Raw genomic sequence first — 25,702 nt, 5'->3', positions numbered from 1 at the left:
AGCCCAGAGAGAGAACCTATCCGACCCCTTGCTTTAAGCCTGCACGATGTGACAGAACAGTATGGTGTCAAAATGGACAATGATTTTGAATTGGATAAATTCTGTTGCTAAATCTTGTTTCAAAAAAATCTGAGGCTTTTATCAAAGATGAATCTTGCTTTCATCTATAAATGATTTTGAGTGAATGATTCATTCTTTCATCTCAACCTCTTTGGACTACTGTAATGCTGGCATTAACCAGGCCACCCTCACATGCCTACTGAGTCCAAAATGCTGCTGCTTGTCTTTAAACAGGTGCTCCTAAGCGAGAACACATTACCCTCATCCTGGCCTCTGCCCACTGGCTCCCTGTTCATTTTAGAATTCATTTGACGATTGAGTTTGTTTTTAAATCTTTAAATGGGATGGCACGTCTGTACGTCTCAGACCTCTTGCAAGCTTTTACCCCCCTGAGGTCTTTAGTTCTGCACACCAGCTTTTTCTTTTTGTTCCAATGACCACAGCTGAAAACAAAGGCTGACTGTGACTTTTCAGCAGCATGTTGTGTTATTGTGACTATGTGTCTTCAGTTTCTTTTTGTATGTGTTGTGTTTTTCTCCATCTATTGTGTAAAATTTCTGCAGAAAACTGGTAAACTAATGATTGGTTTTTCAACACGGTATACACATACAGTGGATTGGATGGGATTTGTAACTCGCAATTACAGTACATTGTTCGGTACTGCCATGACGATGTGACGTTTGTTAATGCTTTAACATTAAGTTTAAGCCATGAGATGACTGTTTCGCCCGTACTTTATGTAAAGACTGTCCCTCCATTCTGTCTGTCGTACCTCAGGGCTGCAGTCCGGTGTTGTGGAGCCCCCGTTGAAGTGGTTCTGGGCCAGAAAGAAAGGAGAGTTTGCCATGTCGAGGATGGGGTAGTTCACCAACACCACCTTACTGAAGTTAAACTTGTAGGTGAACCGTTTTCCTTTGGTTTTGTGCAAAATGCGCTTGTTGTAGTAATACCTGTAAAGGAGGAGAGGTAGAGGGAATCAGAGGAGGGATAGGGTGAGGGGATAAAGGATAAGGAGAAGAGGAAAAGGAAGAGGAAAAGAGGAGGGAAGGATTAATATAATGCTCAAATCAAGGTTTTTGTTTTTCATCGCTAACAGAGAAGAATAAGTAAACAATATCAGCGCTGTCGGGCGAGAGCTATGCTGATTTCCCACTGTTTTTATTTATTTCCTCCCACCTCCAATCAATTCATGTCTGCCTGCCTTGATTCAATACAAGATGCTTATTCAAAGGGAAATTATATTCAGCTGTTAACAGAAAAAAAAGTCAAAAAGATGAATCCCTTCCAGCCACAGGGCCCATTTACATACAGTCAATGTTACACAACAGTAAGCAACAACCGAACAAGAGGAAATACTGTTTTCATTCTGAGCAGACCGATTTTTTATACAGTCAGAAATTATATCAGTATTATCTTAAGGTATCTATTGTGTGATTAGAAAAGATACTATTAAGACTCTGAAACTAAGCCGAAAAAAATCTAAACACTTATTTATTGGTAATTGATTACATTGATATATTAGCTGTTGTTTAAAAAGGCTTATATTCAATTTATAATATTTCATTTGAAAAATCAGATGCTGTTTCTACTCGGAAACATAATCCATGACATATGAATGTAAGCCACACAGAAAAGCTGTCAATGCTTCCACCGAGCAAAGCACATTCACAGAAGGGTGAGAAAGGCATGGCAAGTCTCCATGGCAACGACCTCAGGTGTCTCCCACTGGGCATGTCGAGCCACTGTCATGCCAGCTTCCTGTGCCACCCAGTGAGGTGTCACAGTGTACAGGAAAACATGCAGCCATCTGGTTACCAAGGTAAAGGAGCTCCGGTAGGGGGGAGAGAAGAGGAAGTTGCTGCCAATTGAAAAACTTTAAATATGGTCTGCAATTGTTTTTGTTTTCTTTAAAGGGCGCCAAATAAAGAATGCATTAGACAACCTCAGCATTAAATACTGTTGAGCAACGCCTCATTATGCAGACGCACAATATCAACACACACGATAGCATATACGGATCAGCATGTAGCTACGGTGGCTGCGCCCTGTGCAATGTTGTGTACGTGTTTTGCTTTGCGTGGCAATTGTGCCGTGGCCCTTAATTGAGCAATTAAGTGAGGCTAATTAAGAAGGCTAATTGTGGCCCCAGCCAATTCATAACAATTAGACTCTGACGACAGCCCCCATTAACAAGAGGCCAAAGGAAAGCAACGAGAGGGAGAAGGGGTGGGGGGGGGGGGGGGGGGGGGATAAGTCGGGGTAGTGTGTATTTGCATAAGAAAACTGTGTATGCAGTTTGGGGGGATGTGAACTGCTGAAGGTGTGGAGTGTGAATTGTTTAAATCACCTTTGGCAGATTCGGTACCGAAGCAGTTTCTGCACTCAGAGAGAGAAGAAGTCCAGGCAATTTTGACCCGCAGCTTTAATTTTGAAATCCCTATTGAATTTTTCATTTGGCAGCTCAATGGTGAACTTTCCATTAGGATGTCCACAGATAAGGAGAAATTGAGGGTATTGACGTTCCCAAGGAAAAAGCTCCACCTTTATCTTTCCATTAAACTGGCATTAAAAAAAAGTCAGAAGTCAGTCTGACAACAGTAAACAGTTTATGTTAACTCTGCTGTGACAACCATCTTGCTGTGTGACATCAAACACACCGTGCACTAACATTTACCTCAGTGCCCGACTCAGTTTGTCATAGTTCATGTGAGGTTTGCACTTCCTTATCCCCCACAGACGGGCCACCTCGTCTGGATCCTTGATGACGAACTCTCCATAGTCCCCCTGCCAGGCGATCACCCCATGATACTCCTCTTTCTGCAGCAGCTCCAGGATGAAGTGCCACAGCTGGATCTGCCTGGACCCGGGACTCGACTCAGGCTTGTAGGCCCAGTCTGGGAAAGCAAACCCTGGATATATAAAGCAGGAAAGACAGGAGGATGCGAGTCAGGGCCTGTCATTTGTCCCGCTGCTTGCCGAGGGGGATCGCTGTCTGAATGACTGATGAGCGATGGAGGTGAGGGATGATGTGTTTAATATCACAGCACGTGCCCTGAGCAATGTTAGTCTGCACTAATGCCCTCTAGCCTCAACAGATTGGTCAGCGGGATGATGACAGCTCGCTGGGAGAGATCTGATTGATGCAACTCAGGATTGAATTCTAAAAGGCAACTGTATGCACAACATGGACGTTGTTAAGGAGCTTTCTGACTCACCCAAAAGTAAATCTGGCAGTAACTAGCCTTGTAAACACATTAGAAATACACCCAATTACTGAATTTGTATACCAAAAAGCCAAAAAGAGTTTTGACTGAATTTCAACATGCGTTGCTGTAATTTTGATGATGATAGTTAGTTTAACTGAATCTGCTTGTTAACTGACCTGGCGTCCAGAGAGCAGGCACAGGGGGGATCAGTAGATCACTGACGCAGTTGCAGTCCATGCCTCCACAACACCTGGTATCACAGAGGGAATGGGATAATTCAGTTAACAGGGATTCACTTTAACGACTTTTCACACATAACTCCACAAGGAATATGAAGGAAAAAAAACAGAGGCAAGAAACTTCTCGGAAAATGATTTTCTACATTCAGACTTCTCTCCTCGGCAGGTTTACTTCAGCAAGTCAAAGTTGAAAAGGGTAAACTTTGTTGAAAAATTGAGGTATTGCATAAGGGTCTAAGGGCGCTGAATTAGTTCAAAATCGGACCTTAAATCGATGTGAAATATGGCAAGGTTATGTTTCATATGTCTGGAGAAGAGATCAGGTGTTTGATGGATGTGATCTTGTGTGGCCACCTGAGGCAGAGTCTGATGCAACATGGTGGACATCCCTAAAGTGCATTTATGAACAGGAGGAATTAAATAGACTGCTGAAAAATAAGTGAAAGTTGAGCCATATTGTACATTAAAGAAAAATCTGACTTTTTCCTAATATCTAATATGGCTGTTCATTGGTAGAGTTTTGGAAAACAAAAAGCTACACATGAAGTCAAAGAATTCTATGTGAAAAGTTAGACTCATGGGTGGGATCTTTAAGGATAGATTTATGGGATAAACCGGTTTATGAGATTAAGGTGATTGTTTCACCTTTTCATTTGATGATGAATGACTGAAGCTATCAATACTGACAACAACTACCGCTGCTGCTAATCATACTACTTTAATTCAAAAGGACCAGGTGGAAAATTTAGAAGTATCAGTAGCAGAAGAAGCAGATAAACTTATTGGAATATACAAAAAAACACACAGATTAAAAGCTGTAATAAAAGTTCGACTCTGGTGACTGAGGCTAAAATTTCAGTTCTCTGTTTTGATATCTCCATTGTCATTTTGCATACATGTTAAAGCAAACACAGGTGAGTGAATGCACCACAGGTGTGCACAAATGTCAAAAAACAAACAGTAGATTTTTCCATTCATTGCCAATTTAAATTTTGAGCAGGTAATCTGAGTTTATTAACAGTGTGCATGTGAAACAGAGTTGGGTTGCTCTATTAAAAAAAAAAAAAATCCCATATACTGTAGATACATGCCAACATTCTCCGACAGCAGAGAGTACAAAGATTCCAGGGTTTCCATGACGAGCGAGAGGACGAGATCTAGTTTGGGTATCACAGTTTGATCATGAGTTGTTCTACAAAGCTCAGATGGAAGAGATGCCCTGCTCGTACACTGCTATCTTTAATGCCGACCCCTCTGTCTCTCCCTTCACTCTCTGCCTCTATTTAATTATGCTCTGTGAATTTTGGATTTTCCCTCCAGCATTGAAATAGAACGTGAATTATTAAGGTGTGTTTGTATAAATTATTATTGCTAACTCCAGGCATTTCTCTCTCTCTTTCTCTCCCTCTCTATCTCTCGCTCACTCTCACCCTGCTCATAGCCTTTGGATCGTGGTCCCTTCTCTCTCTCCTCCCTCTCTTCATCTTTCTTGTTTTCAAGCAGCTCCATCTGTCTTCAAATACTGAGTGGACATTCATCCTATCTCGCTCATACGTTGTTGTTTTTTTTCCCCACATCATTCATGTTATCATTTCTTATTTTTCTCATCTTTTTCACACCCGTCTGGTGTGTCTCTGCCTACACTCACTTCCCCATGAGGAGTCAAAGTTATCACGCAGGTTCAAATAACAGTGGGAAGTTACATCTCCGCAATCACAGCACCATATTTTCACGCAGGGTTGTTCCACTAACTATAGTCTGTAACAGAGTATTCAGTAGGTTTTTCAAAACACACACTGACCGACCGAAAGGCCTCAGCAGGGAGAGCTTTGGGTCTTTAAAAAAATGAGATATTCTTTTTGTTGGAGGTAGTAATCTATAAGTTTCTTCTTCCCTGTGGGCTACAGGCCATCAGTAGTATATCATTTCTTTCATATGCAATATTCTCGTGGTGCACTGCGTGTATATGCTTGTGTCCTCTGAGGATTAGATACATATGCTCTCTTCACTGTCCGGGTTTCTCCAGTTACCTCTTATACCACCTACGCACCGCCTATATCTATATCCATCTTCTTTTTCTCAATCCGCTGTGTATGTATACAGGTGAATCCTCCTTTCCTCTTTCCCACCTCCTTTCTACTCACACACACCTATCCTCTGTCTCCTCACCCTCCCTTCCTTCCTTCCTACCACCCCACCCATCTCCTCTCTATCTCTCTCTTTTTCTCTCCTGCTCTGTGTGTTTTGCTTCGGCGCAGTAATTTTCCGTTTGATTTCGGAGGTAATGCATTTTTTACAAATCAAAGAGGAAGCAAGGCTGCCCCCCCTCCTCCTCTTCTTCTTCTTCCTCCTCCCCTCACGCTCTCCCTCCCTCTCCTCCTCCTCATCCTTCCCTCTCTCCCTCCCTAGCCTCCCGTTCTCGCCCCCCTCGGCCCCCCAGGCCAGAGAGGAGATAAAGGAGCCCCCATCATTTCCTTGTTAGTTTTGATTTGGGCAGCGCAGGGCTTTCAAGTTCCCCCCATCACCCCCAGAAACATTATAACTAGCAGCCCAGGGAATACTGTTCCTCGTACACACACACACACTCTCTGACACACAGACTGTCAGATACAGACACTCACAGATTGTAATGGACTGTACATACACAGTGAGCACACAGTCTTGAGCAGATATGCCACAAATACACAGGTATTCAGGTACCTGACGCACACACACACAAACACACACACACACACACACGCACACACACACACACACGCACACACACACACACACGCACACACACACACACACACACACACACACACACACACACAGTGAGAACAGCACACAGAATAAGACATGGAGCCCATAGATATTGACTCAATCAATATAGACACACAAACACACATCTCACTGAGCTGAAAGACAGAAAGCACTTTGTTTGCTAAAGACGCTGTGGTGCCGATAGAGCACAGAGATATACGCAGACAAAACAATCCAAATGCGTTTCATTTGAAAAGAGCAACTTTGGACCCAACAGTCGAAACAAAAGACCCTGCTCCCACAAAAGGCCACCAATAAATCCAAGGTTGGGTGATGGATCACACAGTTACCAGTGACAATGATAGAAACACACACACACACACACACACACACACACACACACACACACACACACACACACACACACACACAGAGAGAGGTAACATGTTCACACTCACATCTTGACAAAGGCACCTTCACTGTTCAAAGGAAATCTCAGCTTTGGTCCTGCACATGCTTTGGAGTGTAAGCAAACACTCGATTCATCTAACACACAGACCTACAGCTCATCCTCTGGTGTGTTGATGACTCATTGCCTTTGATAATTCAGTCAACAGTTTGAAAGAGTGTGCAGGTTTTTAGGGACACTACAATGATTGAACGACTCAAACACTTAGCACTCGATCAAAACTGAAAAAGTGCTTCTTCTGTTACCGCCTCTAAACTTTCAAACAACTTCCCACGAAGTTTCAGAGAGGCCAATTTGCTTTAAAAACTGCATTACGTGATTGTTTGGTCGCTTGGGAGCAACAGAAACAAGCTGTAAACACATCATGGAAATCTCATCACCAATAGGTTGATCTGGTGAACCAGTGAGCTCAGAGTTTCTTATTTACACGTCGGGAATACACAGAGCAGCATTAGCATTCACCATTTGGCCAATTTATGTCCAATATTTGCTCCCTTTTAACTCAGTTCTCTCAAAATCAACTCGTGGGGAAAGTTTATGACTATTTGGTGGCTAAATGTTCTACTTTCTATACAAGCTATACAGCGTCTCCATCGAATTTGTCTGCACTTTGTTGCCAGGTAGGTGTACAGATACTTTTTACGTCATAGGCACTAGTATATGGAGAGGGTGAAACAAAACAGTAAAAGACCATAGCACCAAAACAAGGAGCTGTGGATTCTGGTATTAATTCTGTTAATTTATACTACCAACTGCCATTTGACGTTTTCTCACCATAAAGAAACTGATTGTACCTTGCTTGTTTTTTCCTCCTTTTTTCCAGACTTTTTTTGGTTTACATTGTTCTCTTTGTTTTTGTGCATCTTTGTCATTTTGCTGCCTTGTTTCTCCCTTCTTTCCCCTGCAAAGCACTTGTGAATATGCCTGTTTTAAAAATGTGAAACATGAAAAGTTTGTTTTTATAAGAGTTATGCTTACATTTGTTTTCTTAGAGTCATGCTGCCCCTTTTTTCTGATTGGAATAAACCTGCAGAGATAATTGAATAACAAGAAAGGCTGGTTAAAATGTGATCATAATAAAGATTCAGCACATTGTGGAAAGTGGAAATGTTAAAAGTCAGATATATATTGAAGTCCATTTCTACAAACGTGATGCACTCCCTCAGGCTCTGCCCAATCTGCTGCTTTCATACACACATTACTTCGATTTAAAACAAATTAAAAGCTTATTTCAGTCGAATTCAAGACTAAGAATTGTATGATTTTAAGGTGTATTTGGAAAATAACATCTCCCCCTAAAACAGAAATGACTGATCCACACTGATGCAAGTTTGCAACGAGGCTGGTAATCATGTGGGCCAGGCCCTTCAGCAGAACTGTTGTGTGGATCCAGGGTTAGTGGGCCACTGACGGGAGTGAAAAGGAAACAGTGTGAGGAACATACTGTAGTAGTGACTGTGTTTTAAAATTCTGCAGAGTGACTGGGGAAGAGGGAGGAAGGGGGAGCAGGCTGACATTCAGGCAACATTATGTCTCCAGTGTTGTCTAAAGAAGGAAAGAGTGATGGGTCACGATATAAAAAGATAGAAAAATACGAGAGGCATGAAGAGTCTGGCCTCTCCCGCTTTCTTTTTCCACCAGATGAAACGGGCTCTGAACATCTGTCTCATCTTCCTTTTTTCGGTTGCCCCTGAAAAAGGCCCGACTGAACCCTCCTTCTCTCCCTTTCTCTTCACTCGCATCTCTGTCTCTCCCTCTCTCTCTGTTCCTCTCCCTGGTTAGCTCTGACACACTGGTCAGCCTCAGGGTGGAAGAACAGAGGGACTCTGCGATGGGTTTGTTAGAGGAGATGGAGAGAAGGAGAGAGGAGAAACGAGGAGGGGAGAGAGAGAAAGAGAGAGAGGAATGAAGGAGGAGGAGGGGAGAGCTGGTCAGAAAGAGGGAAAAATAATCTGTCCATCCAAATGTTAAAAAGAAAAGTCGATGCTAAATGCAATTTTACAACTGCACTAGCCTCCAAACTATCTGATTTAGCTAAACATTTTCAAACAAACGTCCAATAAGTCTTAATAAATAAATACATTAAGGATGATTAGTTCATTGGTTTATATATATAAACTGTATCTGGTTTCCACCTTCCCACAGAAAAGTCCTGTGTTTTACATAAACAAATACACATAGCACTCCCATATTAGCAGAGTGTAATTGGTCAGTTATAGGATTGTATGAAAATGTTTAGCTTTGTATACTTTCATTAAACTAAGAGATACAAGGACCAAATATCCAACCTCACATCCACCTTCAGCCAATGAATCGCCAATAAGTGTAAACAAAATTCAAAATTTCTTTAATTTCTTTTTTTTTTTTTTTAAAAAGCATGCCATACAGATATTTAAAGGGGAAATGGCAGATTAAAAATAAGATACTTTACACGTTTATAATTCAAAGATGTCATTGCATTTTCTGGACCATGTTTTTCTTTTTTTGCGTTGTAGAAATAAGTGGTCCCACTTTGTTAGCCTTTGAACTTTGTTTTGTAGATCCATTAATCAATCAAATGACTCAACGATACAGTGAAAAAAATATTGACACCATGAAAATTGTTAATTAGTCCTTTCAACAAAGAGCTGCTTTCATACAGAAACTATACTATAGCAGTCAAATTCCCACATTTCATTGTTAAACCTTCAACATTCAAATCAGAAATACGATCATCTGAAAGATTGGGAAACCAGTGTCCTCTCCAGACAGCACTGCAGGATGTGTAAGATGTATAGTTTCAAGTCTCTGTGACTCGGCTTACATGTGCTCACACAAAACAGCCAAGAGATACGCAGAGCTTCCAACAAGAATATCATTCAGTCTATCAGTGATATTCCATTTGTAGACCATTAGCTAGCATAATGAATGTGAGCTAAATGTTTCAAATGAGGAAAAGAAAGAAAGTATAAGGAGTCTGAAATTAAATTTCAAAACCTGCCATATTACAACAAAGAATTCTTCATTCCATGACTGACAATGTTGTAAAAACAACTTGTATTGTAACCTCAGGTTAACATTCTAAATGATAAGGCTGTAGTAATGTATTTCTCATATATAGCCTAACAGAAAAATGAATGCACACGACCCTACTTGAGATGGCAACTTTAATAATGGCTCATAATAACATAATTGAATAAATTAATCACAGAAAGTACTCTCACTATGCTATTTCTCCAACTGCTGAGAGCTATTCTTAGCAAACATTTCCCAGACAAAGGGAAATGCTGTATTTGCTGCGGACCATGCTACTTTTAGGTTAAGAGATTTACATAGGTGTTATACTGAAGCATATATTTATTACACACAATGTTGAGTCACAATTGAGACTTTGCTTCTTGGAAAAGCTTGATTTTGTGTAACATAACATAACTATAGTTTAGAAGGTCTCTGACTTCACAGAAGTTTCATGAGTTCAATGAGTTATTTGAGTATTTTTTGTGTATAATTTAAGGGGGCAACATTACAGCCTTGTTCTTTAAAGGCCACATTTTTAATGATTTCTACAGTCAGGTGAAGTTGAGTCGGTTCATAAATAGGATAGCCTACTGTATCTTTGATAAATGAATACACTTTTTTATGAAAGGTGGAGAACTCCAACAAGTTTGAGAAGAGGTAAGTGGAGATGAGGCTGTGAGCGCGTGAAACGGTATTAGTATGGTATGGTACGTCGGCCTTAAGAAAATAAGGAAAAGAAGGGGAAAGGGGTGAAGAAAAAAGTATCAATCGATAGGGTTAAATTATTCATCGTCATTAATTATCGATCGCTCTCCGCTGCCGGCTCGTCCGCCTCGCGCCAGAGTTGAAAGGAGGGAAAGCGCGCTTTATTAAAACCGGCTCGAGCCTCATTGTTTCATGTCCCGCGGCAAAGAAAAAGCTCGAGTTTGGCTCTGCCCGCGCCAGTAGAAAAATATACACACACGCGCGCGCACACACACATTGCTCAACCTCCCTCCTTTGCCTTCACTCCTGCTCGCTCTCGCTCTCTCTCTCTCTCTCTCTCTCTCTCTCTCCGGACGCGCGGGAGGAGCTTTGGGGAGCCTCGCGTGGTGTTCACGGGGCGGCTGTGTCTCGCGCGGATCGATGAGGGATCAATGGCTCGCGCTGACTAATAGCCAGAGAGCGCCTTTGATCTCGCGGCTGAGAGATCAAAACCTGCGCGAGAGGGAAGAGAAATAGGAAAAGAAACTGCGCCGGCGAGCTGACCTTTACACACGCACGCGCGTGGCTTTTAGGAATTTGACTGCAGGATATCCTACCAGCAAGCACCCTATGAGAGATGAATTAATAACGAAACTTCAGATGAATTTGCGTAGCAACCATTTGAATTGAAACCAATGTAGGATACAAAGATCCTCATCACTCATCTTCCTCGCGCCATAAATTGACGCCTTCACACACACATGCACGCGCGTGCAGTCCAAGTTGTTGCTCTTGATTTTGACTTCCTCAGACAAGGTGACAAGACGAAACCATCTGTTGTTTCAATGGAGCAGATGAGTGTCCTATGGGTTCAACTTCACGCCTATAAAGAAAATAGTGTGTGTGTGTCCCTAAAAGTGTATAGCCTCGTTTACGTGAATGATAGTGGAAAAAAAGGAAGGTGAGCTGGCTGAAGAAAAAAAAAGCTGTTCAAAATCGTCTTAAAAAGGAGCCTGTTTGTTTAGGTTATTGAAGCAGATCAGACTTTTGTTATGATCAGTCTTTCCTTTGAAGCAATGTTGTCACAGGTGAAGTCACTGTAACTTATACACCCTGTATGATCATTATATTAGATATTGTGTCCTGTGTTATCTCTTTTGGGGGCCCTGGTGGAGATGTGCACTACTTTTACAAGTGAAAAAAATCTATCATAAACTTTTTGAATACTTCAACTTGTCATTTTGGCTCCTGCACAGCCTGTCAAAAGTCCAAAGTGTGTCTCATAGATCCAAGGTGTAAAATAAAATTCACATTTTCTTTTCATATATGCAATATAATGCACAGGATTTTTTATTTTCTATGTTTTACTTTGACCCTAAAAAGTAAAAGATATTGCACATTTCTTTGTGAATGGCTTTCTGGCGAGAGTAGTACTAGCCTATTTGTACAAGCATACCCCATGATAAGGTCTGTATCTGCTCACATTTATGTGCAAGTCCGCGGAGGGGTCTAATATTGACAGTCTGTGTGACCCCCTTAAAACATTTCAACAAATTCAAGGGCTACTTCTATACAGCCCAAAAAACTTTTCCTTGCAAATTGTGCCTTTATTCCCACTTTTACTTGAGGAAATGCATCTCTGTCTTCTCTTTCATCCTCCTCACGCTCTCTCTATCTCTCTTTATCCTCTTACCACCACCCCCCCTCCTCCCCCCTCTGGTCAGTGAGTTACTCTCTCTATCGCTCTCACTTCCCGAATTAACCACTCAAGAAGTCACCACCGACTCAATCAATAGCTCATACATAAACCCTGCTATAATCGCTGCCCCTGCCTGTCTGTCTGCCCCCTCCCCTTTCTCTGCTCTCCTCACCCTTTACCCCCTATACTCAGTTTCCCAACTGACACTCCTCTTCCTCTCCTCTTGCGTCCCACCGTTTGTCTCTGCATTTTGTCCTTCAATAATTATCTAAAACACCGTTTTTTTCCTCCACTCAAGCACAAACCATCAAATCTCTGTCATAAAAACAAAGGAGGGCTATCAAGGTATCATTCTTTACAGAAAACTTGACCATTTAAAAAACAAACGTCTTCTCTTTTGTATATGTAAAGTTGCAGAAAACGTGAGTATGTTTTAAAGACATGGTTGTGATCTGAGCTTGGTAAATATTTCAACTTAAAAGCAGATAACTTAACAGTATTCATAGTTGTCTCGCTACTATAAAAATGTCATAAAATGTAAATATCTCCTGTTTTTAAGTACCATGAATTTTGAGTTTTTAGGAATTCTCAGTCTTTTAGCTTAATTTGATTGGTTAGTGTTTACGAATACAAGATATTTATGAATAACAACATTGAAGATCTCTGAAGAGTCTTAATAGTTTTATATGGTTTTGCAGTGCATCAATCATTATTAAGACTGAGGCAATGATAATCAAATCTAATCTGGACTTCTTGTGTGACTTGTGCAGCATACTCAGCCTAAAAGGCGACCTGATGCCACTTTAGTAGTATTTTTATCTCCTATGCTTTCACTGTATTCCTTCAGGGACTTAATATTTGTGTAGCATCCCTCTAAAATTTATTGCAGGATCACAGTAATTCTTTTAAGTGCGAGGGCACTATCGGCCCATGTTAGTGTGTCCAGCCAGAATGGGCCCAGGATTGCGTTATAGCAAAGACGAGGAGACATCAATATTGCATTATCTCATGTTTAACTGTGAGACACAGATAGTTGTTTTGGGGGCCTTAAAGATATTGTATTACCAAAGGAGATGCAGGCAGACATCCACACACACAAGGCGAGGGAGAAAAAGGAGAATAACACATAGAGAATTTTAAAATTATAAGGCCTCTACACACCCTCTGCTTGCACCCCTTCCCTCTATCTCTATCTCTCTCTCTCTCTCTCTTGCCTGACTTCTTCTCTGACTCTCTCTCCTCTCACCAAAGTCTTTGATTCGTCCGTACGGTTTGATCTGCGAGAGAGCGAGTTTTGTAAACACATTTTTCACGATCATATAGCCACGGGCAAGGGGAGCGTGAGGCGCGGAGGAAGAAGAAGAAGGAGAGGGAGAGAGACTCAGAGAGAGAGAAAGACTGTGTGCGTGTGTGTGTGTGTGTGTGTGTGTGTGTGTGTGTGTGTGTGAGGGACGTTTAATGAGCGTGCAGGAAGGAAAGACAGACTGACAGAGAATGCAAGGATGGAGCCTCACATATGACTTGCTGCTATACTGAACAGAGCAACAAAGATACACACACACACACACACACACACACACACACACACACACACACACACACTCTTGTGCCGGCTACACACACACACACACACACACATGTAGACGTGTGCATGGAGAGAGTCAAGTCTGATGGTTTTGGCACATGTAAAGCTTTACAGGGGTTGACGAAATGTGAAGCAACAATAAGAAAAAGGCAAGTTATTCAGTTTTCCTCATCATGCAGAGGGTGACACTTCAACACTGTGCTTCCCTTTATGACACTTCCTGACTGGTGCACAGAGTCAGGGACACACACAACCACACACACACACACACACACAGAAAGACAGGGGGAGAGTAAATGATGCATCTCGTTTGGGATGATGAACACAGAACACAGAGAGAAGCAACGTGTGAAAAACAGATTATAGAGCGAGCCAATAAAACGCAGAGCACAGACGGTGAACACACCGCGCTGTTAAAGCTGAACTAATAAAAGTGCGAGGCTCTCATTCCTTACATTTTTTTTTCTCTCTCTATCTGTTCGAACACTTTCTTTTTTTCCCATCTACCAGCTGCTAATCCAGTTAGCTTCGATTGGCTCCGGTAATGGCGCTAACCCGCCTCTATATACCGACTCGTCTCCACGGGACGCTGCGGGGAGGAGGCGACTCATGCTCGGTGTGATCAACAGACAAACACCGGCGGAGGAGAAGAAGAAGAACATATGTGACACATGCTCTATACTCTAGATTCATCTCATTTTCATCCAAAACTTACAAACTTTCTTTATCTGCAGGTGTAAGGATGAAGGGTATCTTCTATTTTTGACATAATAGGCCTATATGCAAATCATTATGCTACAGGGAAAAAAGACACACAAATCAATAACTGTTGTGGTTAGCCTACTTTTTGGGCGGAGGCTAATTGACGTTAAAAAAAATGGACAACTTCTTTTTTGCTTGATCTTTAAAAAACATTAAGAAAGACCAGCAATTCGGATTAATGCACGACTTAACTCATGCAATGGACGAAATTGAGTATAAGTGAAAATGCAATGTGGAGGTTTTTAGGAAAATATTTGAATAATTATGATTGGATAAATATTTGACATGTTTAAATGTGAAGAGCAATGATACATCTGCTCTTTGGACTTGATGCAGAGAAACGCAGACTGCAGGGGTTAGAAACAGGCCATCACATTTTAAGTGCGTTTCCACTCACTCGAGATTTGTTTGTTTTCCTAAAAGACGGGGAAACACTCAACAATTCTGCACAATTCCCTGGCGTCAGTCGTTAAAAAATGATTTTCTTTTCATTTTTCCTTTCCTTCCATTCTTTCTTTTTTGTACTTAGTCTGCTACTTTTAAGAAAGAAGAATAGCTGCAAGCAGTAAAGTCTGTTGTCAGAATGTACGTGTGTGTGTGTGGGTGTGTGTGTGTGTGTGTGTGTGTGTGTGTGTGTGTGTGCAGCCTATATAGTGCAGTGCAGTGTAGTGTAGCAGTTTCCTCTTCCTCTCTCTTTCTTCTCTCCGTCTTTTTCTGTCCGGGGAATTGTTCTCAACGTCCACAAACACATTGCAAATACCCGGCGGCCCAGCTGCATCGATTTCTAATTAGACGCCAGGATAATCGTTGGAGAGAGATGAAAAAAGGGAGAGAGTGATAGCGAGAGCTAGTAAATAAATATATAAACGAATTAGAGCCCAGATTAATTGAATGAATATGAGCATTAAAAAAAAGAAGAAACAAAGGTGATCTTGGCGGATAAACGTTGCGTGGAGTGAACGGGAAATGAGGCTTCTATACACAGAGGGAGACGCATGCATAGGAGTATAAGGATGGGGATTTTATTTGGAGAGGCGATAATGACTGGGAAATTAGGGCCTCCTTTTTGTATTTTATTGATCTCCAATTACTGATAGGTGCATATTAGTGGTGGAGCTATTGCTTCTGATAAATGTATGTTGAAATTATGTGACTTACTGGCTCGAGGAGACTTTCTTGGAATACAAGAGCGAGCGAAAAGTAATTAAAAAAAGAACGAATGGAACCTCTCAATATAAAACAGTCGAAGCATTAAGGCGTCTATGAACTTGCAGGCTAGACTGAGCGTAAAACGGTGACAGCGCTCAAACTTGAACTAAAGCCACAGCTGGATTACCCAACTTCTCTCCAGTTCAGTCAAATGTCCCCCATCCCCTCCTCCTCCTCCTCCGTGTCTTCCTCCCTCCCTCCTTCTGTTTCCTGACATAGTGTGACAGGAGGGTTAGCCGGGGAGCTCAGGTAGCTCGTTTACTTTAATTAACGTTTCATCATCCTCGGAGCGGGACCGCGCGCGCTGTATATGCCGCACTCTTTTCATGCTGCTCCGTCTCTCATCCCTGTTCTCTATCCATTCATCATCTCCCCTTCTCCCTCTCTTCCTCTCTCTTTCTTTCTCTCTCCTCCCCACCTTCGGGCTCACCTCTCATCTTTTTCTTCAACATCTCGCCCTCGCCTCCTCCTCCTCCCTCGTGCTCTCTGTCTCGTGTCCACTCAGGCATATACAGGATAATAATTCAAACACTTTCCTTCCTTCGTCTTCCTCCTGCTCCCTGTTTCTTTCAACTTCTTCCCCTCCCCTCAAATCTTTCCTCTCACCTACTCTGCCCAACCATTTTCTTCAACACTGTTTTTTTTTTAATATCAAATAATTAACTGCCTTGTTTAACTGACTGATCGAGAAGGAAATGCTTTTCAGTATAATTGGTTGTATAGAAATAAACTCGAAAGGCAACCTTCATGTACACAGCTATGGATCTTACATGTTCAGATTATTAAGGGGGTGTATGATAGGCCTTCAGGTTTGGAATGAATTAAGAGAATGAAGAAGGAATGAGGAGGGTTATTGATTGGTATTGACGCTCTCTGATCATATAATGGAAAATAAACCTCCAGCCGCGGAGATCATAATCAGGCAAGTATCCCCGCGATAGTATCGATTCGAGATCCCTTTCAGGAGACCTGAGAATCAATTAGTGAGCTAATGTTTGCAGTCATTTTTCTTAATGCACTCGTGTCTGTTTGTAATAATGCAACTAAATTAGGTCACTGATTTTCTATAAAGTGAAACAGTGTGACTCCCCTATCTGTCCTTGTGGTTTAGGCGATGAGTACACGCAAAGAAAAGGCAACAGCAGGTATTCAGACTGCAGAGATGAACGTGCCCGCACACTATTTCGGGTAATCAACATGTTCTCCTTTAAATTTGCAATAAATAAATGTAAACTGCAATTTAAAGGTTATTTAATTTTAAGTCCCCAAACATTATTTTCCAAAGTCGTATTTGTCTATTTCTCTACTGAGAGCTGATGGAAAAGTCGAAGGAGTTATCACGATATTTGAGAAAAAAGTATTTTTCTAAGATGACTCTGTTTTGGAAATGCAATGTAAAAGTAGAGTAAAGTTTTCACTTATGGAGTTTGGTGTCTTAGTCAGCCTGAAGATGCCTTTTTCTGTCAGGCATAAAATAATGGTATTAAACGTTTCACGAAATTCACATTTAAAACTTCCTTATGCTGATTGCAATTCTAGTTTTGTAATTATTACAGTCATCACATGTGTCATTGATGGGATTCTGATAGACAGAAAGTAATATTCGGCTTATACTCAGATCACATAAAAGTGTCTTATTCTGCCTGCTTGTTAATGAAAGAGAAAGTTAGAAATCAATCAATAAAGCAACAGTGAAAATGTGAGAGAAGCACTAACCAAATGCACTAAATCCCTTTGGAGTCAGTTCAGAGCTGGAGTGTGATAAAGCGTTCGAAATGGCAGGTGATGAAGCAAAAATGTAACAACAAGTAATGTCAAGTAAAAGCAGTTAGACTCACATGTGGTCAGGTTTTGACTTGTACGTGATCTGGGACTCAGCATAGAGCGTTCTGATAGTTTAAACAGTTTTTAACACTTACAGTGGTAACTGGATTTGGAGCCTGGTGGGGTTAAGAACATGATGAAATCCGCTGTGCCCATTGGGACCACAGAGGTGAGCGCTCTTGATAAAGAGAGAAGAGGAAGCCCCACCATCACAAACCTTAAATCCCAAAGATCCCAGACTGAAAAAAAAACACTCTTCTTCCCAGAGTGCAGTGCACCATCTGGGATACTGAGGAATGTGAGATTGATATCGCACCAAATTACTTTAGCCCTTTAATTGTTTACAACGGAGCCATTTATATTTTGACTATGGATCATCCGACACAAACATATGCAATTCATATTGTGTGGCGTGATATGTTGGAAAGTTTCAGCTATGTTGAACTCCAAACCTGCTAAATGGTGACCTTTCAAGGTGCAGAGCAGCAGGCAACTGGCACAACCGGAAGATGTCATCAATAATGGAGGTCAAACTACAAGCCTGTTAATCTAAAGGCACAATAAATATGTGGCATACAGCAGCCACAAAGAAAGCATTTCAACCCGTAAAATTAATCAAATAATCATGGTTACATTAAACAGGTATTAGGACTTAAGTATAACTCTCTGAGGCCAACAGTCCAATCTGCACGGCAACCACTAAATGTTTGTTTATATTTCTAAAAAAAAATACAATTCTGTCAAAAAATGTCTGTTCCATAGCTGAAGCTTCATCATCTAAACTGCACTTCATAATCTACTTTGAAATATTTCACGGACTTGTATACTTCAAAAAAAGCAACAAAACCCCTCCCAAACAATTCAATCAATCAATTTAATTGTGTTTATTTTTCATTAAAAGTATTGTGCACTTTCCCTGAAACACTCTCATCCCTCGAAACCAACAGTAATAGTAATATCATGTGTGTACGTGCAGGTTGTGGTATTAACAACAGCTGAAAAGAAATGTTGTCTTTTTGTGCTTTTCAATTTCATCAGAATTATGCTCTTTGGAGAAATTGATCTCAATTACGTCTGAATATTCTGTTTGTGATTCATATTCTGATCCAGTTCAAAATGTATTCGCTCTTCATTGGCTCGTCTTCCTATTGCTTCACTGAGCTTGTTACATTGTTACAGCAGTCTGCCATCCTGCTGACAGACAAACAAGCAACACCTTACACACAGTTTACATACCTGCATGTGTGTCCTTTAATGACAGGGAGATCTGATAATGTGCCTGGCCATTGTCAAATATCAAAGTGTGATCAAGACTGGATTTACAACTCAGTGTTTGAAAAGTGGATGGATTGAAATTGGAACTGTTCAAACAGTAATTTTATTCTATTTCGAATAGAAAACTGTTCACGATGACAGAAATAAATGACTGCTGCTCCTAATAGTAAGCATCGTGTTTGTCTGAGGCAGTGTGAATAACATCGGCTGGCCACATGCATATCTATCCAGCGCTATCTCATGAAACAGCTATTTTTTTAAGGTTTTCTTTTTGGGCTGATTATGCCTTTATTTTAGAGATAGAACAGTGGATGGAGTCAGAAATCGAGGAGAGAGATAATGGGGAATGGCATGGGGGAAAAGGAGCCACAGGTCAGATTCGAACAAGGACCACCGACTTGGAGGACTATAGTCTATGTACATGGGACAAGCACACTAACCACTAGACTACCAGTGCCACATCATCATTATCTAATCTAAGTCACTTCAGTTTGTTTATGTGAGAGACAAAGAAGGCTCAATATTTACAGCAACGATTCTCTCCAAACTTGAAGATCTCCTCTGCATTTCATATCTAAACATATAATCTTAAACGCAGTGAGAAGCTTTGTATTTAATGGGTGTATATGATGCTTCAGACCATAACTCTAAGGAATGCACTGGAGTACAGAAGTTGCAAGGAGCTCACCAAAGATCTCAGAGATTTCATTTTTGGACCGTGTTTGTAGATTTTGTTTTCAATACTGTGGGAAGAGTTGGAGATAATCTTGTAATGTTGTTGCTGGACCCTGATCACATGGTACACACAGACATCACAGCTTACACCTATCAAGTGACACCTCCTCTTACATGGCTTTTCTTACACAGTAAGTTTGAGTTGAGCAGTACATCTAAATGATTCCCCGTAAAGCGTCCATGTCTACATAAAGTACAGAGACTGTTGTTCCCATCTTAAGTTTGTGCCTTCAAAGATGACTACAGTGTCTTCCTTTTCCATACTTAGAAGGTTTTCCATTACCTATGTGTCTCTACTCATACTGCTCCGTCTCTTCCTATTACACACACCTCTTGGACTGAAGTATTTCTACTGAAGTCATACATCCATGTGCACACATACACACACCAAGAAATTCAATCTTTCTATCTGTATTTCCCTCTTTCTTACACACACACACACACACACACACACACACACACACACACAAATGTACAGTCCACACACTTGTGCACGCACAGCCGGCCCCCGTTGGCCCTCTCATCTGTGTGTGCGTGTCAAATCGAATCTCCACCTCAGCGCGTAGTACACCTGCTGTGGCGGCGTATAATGCGCTGCATACAGTGAGTGCACGATGACGGATTACAGAATTAGACCAATAATGACAAGTGACACTTCTGTTACCGCTCCCTGAGCCACTGCAGAGAGCAGGAGAGAGGTGTAAATAAAGAACGGAGACAGCGACAGAGCGAGGCCGAGAAACAGAGGGAGAGAGAGAGAGGGAAACAATAGAACAGAGATGGAGGAAGTCATGGAGATGGATTGGGAATTTTCAGCTTGTTCTTTGAAAATAAATAAGTTCTATTTCATTCGAGTGCAACTTCTTTGTCTGTTGTCTTGCTTTTCCCGTCTCTCTCGTCATGGACTCATGATCACAGCTCAAAATAGATTGAAGTCACGACGAAAATATCTTTTTCAGAGAATGTGTAAAAACCAAAACAGAGCTTGAAAAATAAATGCGGCTTTGCACCAAACTTGACTGGTTTGGCATCGAGAAGTCTTCTCTGAAGTTTTGCCGTGTTTTCTCGTTGAATATACATGAAATGTAGAGCAGGCTCATTTGTGAGTGTCCACCAGTGGTAGACCTGTGTGTAGTGTAACTGCAGGATGCCTTGGCCCCCCATGGACCTGGGGTCTCCGCAGGCCTGTGCTCAGGATACTAAACCATGCCAAATGAGGAAGAGGAGGTGCAATCCTCTGTGGGACCACATGAATAAATCAGCGTACCACCCGGTGCTTCTGTAGTTGGGGGAAAGACTGACTGGAGGAGTCAGAGGGAAGTGCACAAACACATGCATTCAATCATGCATGCAGAAGAGAAACTATGTATGTCTGACTATCTGTCTGCTTGTTTTGAGTGATTGGAGGCTGACTTTTTTCAGACCAACATCAATGAGAATATTTGTGTTGGCCGCCCGGTCAATGATGTCAATTTAGTTGCAATGCTCATCATCCTGCCTGCATTGTATCATCATGGCGAATCATTGGGGAACAGAAGCCAGCCAATGACCTGCAGACATTGTGCAAACATTCAAAGGCAAAAGCGACTTCCAAAACCCTCTATAGCTCCACCACCTTGATGGAGAAAACCCAAACAAAGAAGAAAAAGTGAGCACTTAACTGGGGCGAACACCCACCCAGAGAGGCAGAGGAAGCACAATTGGAGTGAGGGAGCAATAGGGGGGAGCACCGAGGAAGGAAGACAGAAAGAAATATTGACAAAGCCTAGATATACACATAAGTCACCCGACACGACCCGCCTGCTCCCTGTATTTTATAGAGCTGCTCTGCGCTGGCGGAACAGCATGACAGGCCAGTTCCTTCAACGGAAAATATGTTCCCTCTCTGCGCTCCCGCCTCTCGCTCCGCTATCACTCCTGTTTTCTGTCTATCCCACCTGATATCATTCTGTCACCTCCGTGCCACGCTCCTTTTTCCATCATCCTCCTATTTCTTTCCCTCCCCGCTCTCGTGCTTTTTTTAATTTTTTTATTGGTGCTCTACATTCCAGCCGACATGTTTCACTCCTCCGTTTCTATCCATCTTCATGTCGCTCTCTTAATCCCCTCTCATTTGCTCTCCTCGGCCCCTCATCCCTCCCCGTTTCTCTTCCTGCTCTGCTGGAACCGTTTCCGCGTGCTGTCCCATTTCCACCTACTCCTCTCTGTTTCCCTCATTCTTCCTGATTCATTTCCTCTCTGCTATCCTTTCCATTCATCCCTCTCCCCCTATTTGTGCCACATACAACCCAATCCCTCTCTTCACCCCAGGCTTTCCTGTCTCCATCTTACTCTTCTCCAACTATATTTCCTCTGACCTCGGTGGTTTTCCTCCACAGATCTGTCTATCTGTGTCTCTATCACTCCTTGAAACTCTATCCATCCACTTCTTTAAGCTTACCCTTTTACCCTTTTCTTTCCTCCAGCAGCTTTCTTTTACTTTTTTTTGTCGGCTTCTTTCTTTATAGAAGTAATGACAATGCATTCTGCACATGATACTCTATTTTCCCATTTTAACTGTTCTCTTGTTTCCCCTCTTCCTCCCCATATCCTTAATTTACTTTTTCATTGTTCTCTTTTGTCTTTCTTTGCTCTCTTTTCCCTTCCTTCTCCTCTCTCCCTCTGCATTCCAACCTGCCCTCCCTTTCTCATCCGCAGCCTGAGCACAGAGCCCCATGTGTCGGAATCAATTAGGGCTGAGAGCCGTCGCGGCCGCTCTTTCACGGAGGTAAATATTAAACTGCACCAAGCACCGAGGAGAGAGAGAGAGAGACAGAGACAGAGAGAGAGAGAGAGAGAGAGAGGAGGGGAGAGAAGGAGCCCTCCGTCCCTAATCCACCGCATCGATCAGGCGGGGATGAGGGTAATATATTATTTTGACAAGATACGATTCTCCGACGCGCACCGCTATCCCCGGCGATCGATTTCTTTTTTCTCTCCTTTTTTCTTTCCTTTTCTCCCCCTCAACGAGTGGGACATAGTTTGTGTGTTACTGTGTGTGTGTGTGTGTGTGTGAGTGTCTGACATAGGTTGATTGTGTGTGTGTGCATTTGTGTGCATGTGCACTGGAGTGTGGATGGGTGACAATAGGAACAGCATTAGGAAATGTGGAGAAGAGATGAGGATGGTGCTGCTAGTAGGTCTACGCTTTTACAAACAAGCTCCTGTCTAAACAGCTACATCACACATCCAAAGATGGATAGTTGAGAACAGAATCTGAGAATCGTATTTCGTGCTTATTTTTTCGGGGTGTATGCACAGTGTAGCACACAAGGCAGGATGTTACAGTAGTAATAGGCAGAGCTGACCTATTTGTAAAGTTAAATGTCCTCCCCTGCCTGGTCCCCTCTGCTCCTGTGACTCCCCTCCGTATCACTTTGTAAACTGTGTCTAAATGCTAAATTCCCGGATCAATTTTTTTTATTCAACCTCTCCCCCCCATCAACGCCCTCCCTGTGCCCCCGGCCTCTGTCCTCCTCACACAGCGTCACGTCTAACTGTCCTCCAGTGATGAAGGGTGTCCTACCTGCCTTGTGTGTTTATTAGGTTCTGCTTGTCTGAGCAAGACTTTCTATGTGCAACTTTTACTCCAAGTACAACAAAGACATTTGTAAATTTCTCCGCTCGTGAGATGAATAAAGGATTATCTTATCTTATCTTATTTGACAAAAACACCCAGTTTTCTGAGATTCAATTTTTTGCATAGGGTCAACTTTGCTATGTTAGTTTCATCAGAAAACTACAGAGCTGAATAAAATACCTGAAATTCTAGTGCAAAACGCACAAAATGATCAACTGTAAACTCTGCAGGGGTTCAGTCGCTTAATAAAGTAACAAGCTGTTATTTCCTTCTTGTATGTTTGGATAAGGTGAATATTTCAGTTCTAAATTCAACAAACCTTTAAAAGGAGACTTTCTCCACAACAGAAAGAATTCATAAAAAGATAATAAACACGAAACAAACAACACATGTACAACAGAAGGTACATGTGTTGTATGCAGAAAATAGAATGGCTACTCTGAAGGGTATTAAGATAAATGTTTGCTAACCTTTAAGCTGTAACAACTAGGAATGCTGCAGATATATCCAACCCAGTCATCACACAAGGTTGTTGATATTGTATCATTCAGAAAAGTCTCACGATTCATTTAGTGACATCACTTTTTTTTATGTCAAATGCCAACATCTTAATAATTCCAGATCTCTGTGGAAACCTGTGCTTTGGTAACAACAGTGGGACTAAATTTAGTGAAAAAAATCTTGTTCGTGAAGAAGCAAAAAAGCATTGCAAGTCACACCAACCCATCCCAGTGACTTCAGTAAAGTATAATGTTACATTTATAAAGTCTTTGCATAGAAAGCTGGATAGTAAACGGCTCAGAAAGCGCGACTGAGCGTACGTCACTTGGACATTCGCAGTGCTCGACACTCAACATGCAAGCACTTTTTGAGCTCAACCTCTGGAAAGCTGTTTTGATCGAATAGAGGCATGTCTCTGTCCTTAACAGGCACTCTATTGGGATTTTAGTGGGGATTGTTTTGAATCATTTCTAACCATCTAGTGTTCAGGAATGGCTTAATGCAGCATGCCTAGTTTAAATATTTTTATGAAGATAATTATGGTCAGAGTTAAGTAAATTGTCACATGCATGATGCAAATAAAACCAAAATACAAATTGTGATTGTGTGAGGAAACATTTCTCTATGCAGAAATACAGCCAAGAGGAAACTGCAGACTGCTGTAAAGCCAACCAATTCTAACTGTTATAGAGTGTATGAATGGAGTGTGTGATTTCATGTATGAATTTATATGTGAGAAGAACGTCTTTCTGTTACGATCTGCCCTTTTGTCAGCGTTGTGTTGAAACATGAGTCATGTCTTCATGCACAAATTCTGCCACCCAACCAGTTTCCTCTCCCAGAAAGCTACATCCAAACAAGCACCAAGACCCCCGCTGGTGTCTCCGACGACTCGACTCCTCTCTCTCTCTCCCTCTCTTACTTCTCGTCTCCCACTTTCTCCGTTTCTGCCCGCTGCGACTTAGTTTTCCTCTTTCTTTCTGTCCGCTCTTGCTTTTATTGTGCCATTTTCTGCCACTTTGGTCCAAGAAAGGGAGGCCGTAATGCAATCTCTCCCCCTCTCCGTCCCCTGCTGTGAGGGAGAGTAGCTTGGCCTGTGTGCTGGGCCGGGGAGAAGGGGGGAGAGACGGGGTCAAGGTGAGCTCTAATACACTATTGATCCGCCCCAATTGAAAACCTGATGGAAATTTTACCCCCCTCCTTTCTCTTCCCTTCCTCCTCATCCTTAGCCTGCACCCCTCTCTCTCTCTCTCTCTCTCTTTCTGTTTTTCTCCCCCCCCCTTCCTCTACCCCAACACCCCCCTTTTTCCTATCTCCCACTCTTCCCTTATGTCTTTTTTCCTTTCCTGTGTGTATCCTCCCTGGTGTCTGGAGTCTTCCTCCTTTTCTGTGTCTATCCCCGTTCACTCCAATCTGTTTCTCTCCCAGCTGAATGTCTCTTTCAACCGCTGACCACTTTCTCTCGCTTCTATCTTTGTGCCGGCCGCTCTCTGCTTCCATGTCTTTTAAACTGCGCCTCTAATCATTTCCTCTCGTCTCTTCTCCCCCTTTTGGTCTCGCCATCTCCCTGTTTTCAAGCTTGTTCCTCTCTCTTTCCTTTAAACCTCCCCCTCCCTGCTGTTTCTGCCTCTCTCACTCCTTTCCCCTCATCCCCCTCTCTGAGTGTGCATCAGATGGTCCATTTCTCTCTAACCCAGTGCATATTGATCCCTATGGCAGTAGCATGCAGGGTGAGAGCTGCGAGGACCACTGCTACAGTGTATTAAACGCCACAAACGCTTTGGACACGGGGCTCGAGACACGCCTCCACGGCAGGGCCCTGTCGATAGCTGCTGCCGCTTGTCAACAGCAGCCAAATGGCCTCTCAATCTGGGACCTGTGATTGGCTTCAGATTCATAGACAGAAACACAAGTGAAAAATAGACTTCATCGGAGACTGAACAGAAAAATAGAGCAGAAACGAGAAGACGTGTTTAAAGCAATTTTCACTGTAATGTTGAGCTGCTTTTGAATGACAAATATGCAACATTACAAGTCAATGAAGTCATGAAAAAAAAAAATCTTTCATTCAGAGGGAAAAGATGTTGCACAAC

At 42.1% G+C, this 25,702-nt stretch overlaps 1 protein-coding gene across 4 annotated transcripts in view; it reads right to left on the bottom strand.

Annotated features, from left to right (window-relative positions):
* Nucleotides 1–25,702, bottom strand: part of erfl1 (Ets2 repressor factor like 1) — an 86,848-nt gene that overhangs the window by 6,000 nt on the left and 55,146 nt on the right. For 2 of the 4 annotated variants that reach the window (XM_079344551.1, XM_079344550.1), the window contains 4 exons: nucleotides 7,698–7,746; nucleotides 3,443–3,516; nucleotides 2,735–2,969; nucleotides 833–1,010 (listed from right to left, as the gene is read on the bottom strand). In XM_079344551.1, coding sequence (XP_079200677.1) covers nucleotides 833–1,010; nucleotides 2,735–2,969; nucleotides 3,443–3,516; nucleotides 7,698–7,717 — 507 coding nt within the window. In that variant the 5' untranslated portion in view covers nucleotides 7,718–7,746. The remainder of the gene's footprint in view (nucleotides 1–832; nucleotides 1,011–2,734; nucleotides 2,970–3,442; nucleotides 3,517–7,697; nucleotides 7,747–25,702) is intronic. The other 2 variants (XM_079344552.1, XM_079344553.1) reach the window with 2 other exon arrangements.

This window comes from Symphodus melops, assembly GCF_947650265.1.
Source record: "Symphodus melops genome assembly, chromosome: 5".
Taxonomy (NCBI): Eukaryota; Metazoa; Chordata; class Actinopteri; order Labriformes; family Labridae; genus Symphodus; species Symphodus melops.
The sequence above is the reverse complement of the archived record's forward strand: the minus strand, read 5'-3'. Positions and strand labels throughout refer to the sequence as shown.